The 7,622-nt window shown below is 44.5% G+C and overlaps 1 protein-coding gene across 1 annotated transcript; it reads left to right on the top strand.

Annotated features, from left to right (window-relative positions):
* Positions 1-792: 792 nt before the first annotated feature.
* cplx3b (complexin 3b) lies at positions 793-5,408 on the top strand. Its single transcript, XM_071541605.1, has 3 exons — positions 793-950; positions 4,862-4,949; positions 5,184-5,408. Exons 1-3 carry the CDS (start codon positions 793-795, stop codon positions 5,406-5,408), a joined length of 471 nt encoding a protein of 156 aa, XP_071397706.1.
* The last annotated feature ends 2,214 nt before the right edge of the window (positions 5,409-7,622 follow it).

The following is a 7,622-nucleotide window of genomic DNA, read 5'->3' as shown; positions in this document are numbered from 1 at the left end:
GACCCTCCATCTTCTCGGTCTCCTCCACACTGGAAATGAGCGCGTTCATACAAAACAAACCCTAATGGGAGACGATAACGACTGTGAGCAAAAAAAAAAACCGAATTGCCTATCATCCCTAAGTGGTTACCCAAATAAGCCGAATTTCAGATATGGGTTTAGAGAAATCCACTTGGCTAATTTGCGCTCGGGAAGCCGTCTCTGTGTTGACAAACTGTGTGGTATGGGCTAAAGCCACAAATGACCCTAAGAGAGACGGGGGCACCAAAACAGCCAAGAGCCACAGAGTCTAGTCACGTGTGCTTTGTCCCCGCCGGAGTCCTGTCTGACTCAATAGTGAGTTATAATCAGACGGCGAATCACGGGATCCCGTGTAGCCCACGGTGCGGACGCGCGCCGTGCAAGCGCACACTCAGTCCGGCGGTGCCTGGGATTGGGCGGAGGGAGTGGTGGCTGTGGACGGGAACACAGGATTGGTAGAGTTCAGCGCCAAACTTGTTGACTCGTAACCGTGCCGCTCCTCTCCATCCTCTACGGCGCGGAGCTGTCCAACGCCAGTGGTGCTGAAACTCCCATTCTCCGACGCGTCACTGGAATAATACTCTGTTTTTTTGTATTGGTTTTATCTCTCCCATCGAGCCTTTCAAAGTTATATGCGCTTGTGTGACACTTCCAGACATCGAGTTTGAACATCTTTGGCGGATATCTATCCAACGCCACCGCTCTATCCAAGAGCGCATCAAGCCTTCAACTTCTCAGCCGGTCAAATAGAGGACTCTCCCGGGCTCAGCCATGGCTTTCATGGTTAAACACATGGTGGGAGGACAGCTGAAGAACCTGACAGGCGGACTGACAGAGGAAAAATCCGAAGGAGAGAAATCAGAAGCCGCCGCGCAAGGGATGACCCAAGAGGAATTTGAACAATATCAGCAACAGTTGGAGGAGGAAAAGTAAGGAAATGAATGAAGTTTGTCATTCCATAATGAATATGAATATGTGTCAGGAATGCAGTGTAAATGTTGTATTTAATCAATGTTGTGGTGTGTAAATATCTATGTGAGCGCTCCCAGTGCGCGGCGCGCTGTTTTACGCATCAGTGCCACAACAGTGAGCGCGCCACGCACAGCTGCTCCACTCGCCCAGGGAGCTCTCTGTCTCTTAGGTTTGGCAAATAATGTAGGACAGATTTTAATTTGGAATTATTCCTGGAAGAATACTTCCGCGGACATGTGTAGAGGGATTCATGCCTGAGGAAAACAGGTTTCTATTGCTGTGTGCGCAGCTCAGTGAATGAGTCTAACCAGGGATGTAGTGGAAAATAAATAGGTGGGTAAACGGTGAAATCTAGTCGATGATCATAATAAGGCAAACAACCACCAATAGAAACAAATATCAATTAGCATTAACTGATTATTTCTCCTTTTAAACGACCTTATCCTCATATAACTTACATCAGTCTCATACTATTTACTATGATGTCTACTATGAATTATTTATATCATAGAGATTTATGCCAGTCTGAAAAGGTGGGAAAACTGGGTATAGGTTGTTAATCCCTCCCCCACATCACTGAGACTGATATTCATTTTGGAGTAGACGTGTAATTCCAGCAGCCTTGTTAAGATTGCATATGCATCAACTCAATGTCAACCCAATTCCTTACCTGCATGTGTGACTTCTCCAACTGTCCAACCCGTATTGTCCACGTCCCTTCGCGCTGTTCGTCTCCGGAGCGCAGCGGAGGGCAATTAAAAGTGGCATTTACAACAACAGGGTCATTTGGCCAGCAGAGTTCACACAACAGACAGCACCTCACTATTGATTAGTGTGATGCCTCCCCTTGGAGCACAGCCCCGTACTCCATATCAGATGTTCATTCTCCTGGCCGCGGAATAAGTGACCATGTGACCTCAGCCCGATTGTTATATGGGGGATACGATTCAGATGCGTTCAGATTTGGGCAGGAAATATTAGATTATGATGATATGTGTCAAAATGTATGAATTTATTGTGACTGGAGGAATCTTCGGCCACATTGTATGGTCTATGCTTCCCACAAGGATGGAGGTTTTTACACCAATGATCCTATGACCCCCTGGCCTTAGAGCCTATTTACATCAACATTAATATATGTCATTTCATGGACGCTTTTAACCAAAGCATCTCACGGTAGACATTTTAAGCATGGGTGGCCTCATTGGGAATTGAACCCCTAACCCTGCTTAATGCCATGCTCCACCGATGAGCTCCACAGGATGCATGGTGAGACGCTCTCTTCTACTTACAGTCGGCTATGACTTGAACGCTGCGTCGTCACACAGTGACCTTCAGCGGAAGTGAGTTATTAGGCAGAGGTACTAAACCAGGAGCATAGATCACTGGGAAGACCATACTGCTCAGATTAAAGGAGAATAGGGTTGGGGGGGGGTTGGGGCTGTTCACACTGGCATGTCACATGGAGTCATTTTATCACCCCCAACACCCGGGCCACACTGACAACCCTGGTCATCTGATGCCCTTGAGAGGAGAAGACACAAGGCTCGTCTCTCTGCCATTGGTCGCAAGTGAGCGACCAATGGCACACTCATGTTAATGCGTAGTGAACTCTGGCTCACACAGACAGCACCACGGATACTGTATCTCTAGATAGAATGACCTTCCTCTGGCACATGGGGTACAAACTCTTTGCAAACCCGTGGTCCTCGGGCGTCCCTAAGCCTGTAGATTATGCGGCTGACTTGATCGTTCCAGTCGTACAATGTCACCTCTATGGCTGTGGCTTTGCTTCAGAGAATATTTTATCTGTCTTTGGTGTTTATTTTAGTATAACCACTTATCTTCTTGCTCTCTTCATGGCATTCATTGACTGTAATCACATTTGGTGTTTTATCATAAGGGCGATGTTTGGCTACAGGCCATTGCAAGCTGTTTAAGCATAATGCCATCTTGTTGACTCATATGACTCATAGGCATTGCAGGAAATTTAACAAGGCAAAATGTGTACTACAGACAATTGTAAAACTACACTACAGCCATAAACATTTCAGTGATGTTGACCAGAGAGAACAGTGCCAGCAGTCCATTGCCTGCCCTCTGCTGGAGGCATCACATAGTTTGGACTGTTTACAAGAGTGAATTTGTGAATTTATTTACAAGAGTGAACTCCCAAAAAGTCACTCCTACTCTTTAACAATGATTTTGCACACGGGATCCTCAATATTTTAGAGAGTTTGAATGATGAACGTCAGTTAATATTGTGTTTCCTCAAGGTGGATATGTTAATAATCTTGTTCTTCAGTTCATCCCTTGCATGTAGAATCACAGCTTGTCAGAACTGGTTGCTTTCTAATTTATATTTACAGGGGTATTGACAAAGATGGACACCAGTAAAATATGAATGATGTTCTTCCATGTGTATGTGCATGGTATAACTTCTTTTGATGTATCCATCAAAGTGATCATTTACTTTGGTGGAACATTTTTGCTTTTTAGTACAGGAACCTTTTCATGTTGAGGAACTCCAGATCAATATGCATTAGACCACAGACCCCCCATGGGAACCATGGAGACTCTTAGGAGTCTGTAGTCATCACCAACATTCAGGCTCTTTTTATGACTCTTGTTTTTGATCATTATAAACAGCCAAAATTTCTTACTGAAAATTCCAACCATGGACACAAAAACAATATCATCAGGGTCCCACTGGCATGGTTCGTGTGCACTGCCAGTGTCATTTTTAAACTAGGATATCAAATTGTAGCAAGAGAGTGATGTCACCCCCGGATACATGGGGCAGTTGATATTGGTCCTTATAGCAATAATACCCAAAAGGACAATATTTACTGTGATTATGGGTACGATACAATGGTTGCAATGCATGTGCACTGTCTGAAAAGTTTATTTTTAAGTAATACAGTATACATATAATACATAAAAATAAAACAGGAGAAATCAAGAAAGATTGTTCAAGTCTGTGGTTATCTTCAGAGTTGACATAGCAAACAATAAAATATGGCGAGCTGTAGCTGTGCTTTATGGGAATTATCAACACAGTTGGAATGCTTCTTTGACCAGTTAGATTACTTGGCTTAGATGACCTGTTTTATAATGAAGGTTCATAAACTCTTTCAAGGGTTTGCAGGCTAAAAACATGAACACATCCCACCAAAGTGAGACATTAATATGAGCACAGCTAGGCAGACAGACCATAAGACTGCAGAGCCAAGTGAGGTGAGTCCAGGTTGTGTGTGGGATGGGCTGGCAGCTGTGGAAGTGGGTGAGTGGTAGTCAGTCTGCAGTTAGAAGGCTACTGCTAGTAGTCCACATCCCCAGAGGATTGAAATCCCTCGCAGGAGCACTGGACCGGCAGCATGTTGCATCTGGGGTCTCTTCCGGCTTCCCTCCCCAGGGCATCACTGCTGCTCACCCACCTTCTGCTGGCCCCAGACTCTGGAGATAGAGTTAAGAGTGGAGCTGGTAATGCTAGGCTCCCCATCCTCTTTAACAAGGCTGATATTGCTGATGCTGCATGAGGCTCAAATCCAGCAGGAGCCTTTCTGATGATGTGGATTCTCCTTAAGTACAGATGCAACTGCACATAGCAATGATGAACAATGACTTTCTTCATTTTCAGGTTTGAATGTGTGTGTAGTTGAATATCAATGCTTTCTTAAATACGTGGAACTTGAAGGAGTAAGTGTGTTGCCAATTTAAACCTTCTTACAACTGCAGAGGTGGACAGCTGATTAAAAGAGACACTTGCTAACCGGCTTTGGTTGGAAGCTGAGAGTATCTAAATTCGTATGTCCAAAGGCATCTTGAATATTCTGCCAAATTAATGTTTTTTCCTCCTTTCCCCCAGGCAAGAACGAGAAGCTAATTTTGCCCAGAAGAAAGCTGAGAGAGCTACAGTCAGAAGTCACTTCCGAGAGAAATACAGACTACCAAAGGTAAACCGACAGCTGATCCTGGTCTGCCTTTGTAAAGAGAACTAAAGACACAAATAAAACAAAAATTCTACAACAGGGTCACTGCCTTTGGAACGCCAACACATCCTTTGTTAACATTTCTATTAATCTTGCGGGGAAATAGTCATTTTCTTATTTCATGATCTTCTCCTTTTGGTCTTAACTTGTGCTCCCTCTTTTCTCCTGACCTTTTACCAATGTGTGTGTCCATCTCAGAACGAGCTGGACGAGACCCAGATCCAGCAGGCGGGGGACGATGTGGAGCTGCCCACAGAGCTGGCCAAGATGATCGCTGAGGACAACCAGGAGGAGGAGCACAAGCAGTCGGTGCTGGGCCAGCTGACCAACATCCAGAACGTGGACATCGACCAGCTGAAGGACAAAGCCCAGGCCACGCTGGAAGACCTCAAAAAGCAGACGGAGAACTGCAGCCTCATGTGATCTGGCCAACTCTAAATTCCTGCACATTGGAGTTTTAGTTCTACAAACATTTCTTGGAGGCAGAGCTGCTCCGGAGGCAGAAATGATCTCATTGGTTGAGTTAAACTTCAGTGGGCGGAGCCAAAGAGCCACAGTTTCTCTGGCTAAGTAACATTAGACTGAAGCCCAGTGAAAAAGGCAAGGGATAATGAACCCTAGCTCTCTTGCTGCTAACTGAGAAGTTATCAAGGTTAGCTAGTGAGCCTAGCTGATCAAGATCAAACGTTCCATACTAGCCTAACAGCTATCAAGGTAAGCTAGTTAGCTAGCCTGCTGACCTTCCAAGATCATGAATGCCATGGTCATGAATGAATGAAAAAAGCAAACACTGCCATATATATATTTTTATTTATAGTTCATTCTTTGCTACTCAAGTTTGCCAGTTAGCTAACTAGCACTTGGGGTTCTTTGGCTCATTGAGGTTTAACTGAACCAATGAGATCATTTCTGCCTCCAAATGTTTGTAGAACTAAAACTCCAATCTGGTCCAATCCCTCCCTTCCCTTTCCCATGTACCTCACGTGACTAGTGATACTACAACGTATGACGTAGCAGTGGTCTCCAGCCATGAGCTGTCCAGAGCCATGTGTGTGTGTGCAGGTTTCCATTCCATCCAAACACTACAGAAGCTGATTTCACTAACACCTTCAACCACAGAAGAGAACCTAATCAGTGAGATGAGCTACTGTAGTGTTTGGTTGGAATGAAAACCTGCATACATATCATGGTTCTCAAACCTCTGATCTGCATTAAGAATATGTGGAATACATATGTTATGATAAATGTGGGAAAATGGTAAATTTCTGTAAGGAAAAAAACAAAATGATGGAGCGCTTCCTGGGGTCATTTATATTCCACATGCAAAATCACATAATCTTCGGAATAAGCAATAGTCATGCAGAGCAACAAACAAGGAGGTCGGTCTTTGCAGTGAGTAGCTTACTAATCTTGGGACCCTGACGAAAGCTCCCTGTGAACTGAAAAGCATTGGTAGCTTTTATCTTTTCCTAGACATATCATAATAAAGGCTTTTTAGCCTTTTCCCTACTTCAGTGTGCCTCGGACGTCTTTACAAGGTTGTCTTCTCTACGGCTCCAAGATCTGTAAGCTACTTTCTACAAAGAGTGACCTCCTTGTTTGTATGTTGCTCTGGTAAATTTCTGTTTTAGCTGTTGTAGCTGACTCTTAGTTAAGTCGACAAACAATTTGAGAGCAGGGAGGAGTTTAGGATACTTTGACAGGACACATGGCTGCTGATGGACATTTCGGGTGTTGCAGGGATCAAATTAATGACCTCTGGGTTACATGAAGATCTCTCCAACCACTAATGTAAATGTAAATATTTACAGTTAAGTGTGCACATTTACCATGCTCCTGAATTTAACGTAATATATAAATCTCAACTATATAGGGAGTAAACCCATGTGCGCCCTGCATCCAGTGGCTAAGCAACGGAAGCTGCAAGAGAGTACAGAGAAATGTAAACGCTTTAGAAGTCGTATGCCAAAGCCTCTGTTGAAAACATTCCAGCCACCGTAAAGGAAATGGCACAAGTATGTCAGACTGTGTAATCGCAGTGTGTATAATACAAACTACGAGCCCACATACGAGTATTTATGTTGTATAAGATGTAAATGTATCCGCTGTTTGCCTATACCGTCGGCAGCGGGCCTTTATTCAGTCCGTGTCCATCGACTCGCCGGGTCTTGGTTTGAAGTTGTGGTGCCGACCGTCATATGACCTTTGACCTCTGACCTGCCCTCTATCTCATCGCGCCCTCTGTCTCAGTGGTGCTGTGTTGTGCTGGTGGTTTTTTTCGTGTCGTTCAGCCGATGTGATGTGTCAAGTGGTGTCTTTGCAAACGTCGTCCTTCGGCTGAGAGTGCTGGTCGTAGCGTTAGTCAGCACGCAGTCATTATGAGCAAACTGTGTACTTGGTATTTTGTCTGACTCGTCGTCCTCTAGCCAAACTAAAGTGAAGCTGTGGGGGAATGAAGAAGAGGGGGTATCGTTGTTGTTTGTATTACATTCATATACACTACGTTTTTTGCCAGTGTTTCCTCTGGTTTTATGTAGCAGTGGTGCCGGGGGGGGGGGGGATTTGGAGTTTTGGTTCCACATATTTGAGCTTTTGGTTCCACATATTTTGGTTCCTATTACAGTTCTAGTGCCAAAA

Source organism: Centroberyx affinis, unplaced genomic scaffold, assembly GCF_046629955.1.
Source record: "Centroberyx affinis isolate AG114_WGS23_722 - 3 ecotype Tasmania unplaced genomic scaffold, CSIRO-AGI_Caff_v1 ptg003909l_1, whole genome shotgun sequence".
Lineage (NCBI taxonomy): Eukaryota > Metazoa > Chordata > Actinopteri > Beryciformes > Berycidae > Centroberyx > Centroberyx affinis.
The sequence above is the reverse complement of the archived record's forward strand: the minus strand, read 5'-3'. Positions and strand labels throughout refer to the sequence as shown.

Excerpts from the sequence above, each read along its gene's own strand:
- cplx3b (XM_071541605.1), top strand. The coding sequence starts at position 793 with ATGGCTTTCATGGTTAAACACATGGTGGGAGGACAGCTGAAGAACCTG. Across the intron at positions 951-4,861 it reads CAACAGTTGGAGGAGGAAAA|GCAAGAACGAGAAGCTAATT; the intron begins GTAAGGAAATGA and ends CCTTTCCCCCAG. Across the intron at positions 4,950-5,183 it reads AGAAATACAGACTACCAAAG|AACGAGCTGGACGAGACCCA; the intron begins GTAAACCGACAG and ends TGTCCATCTCAG.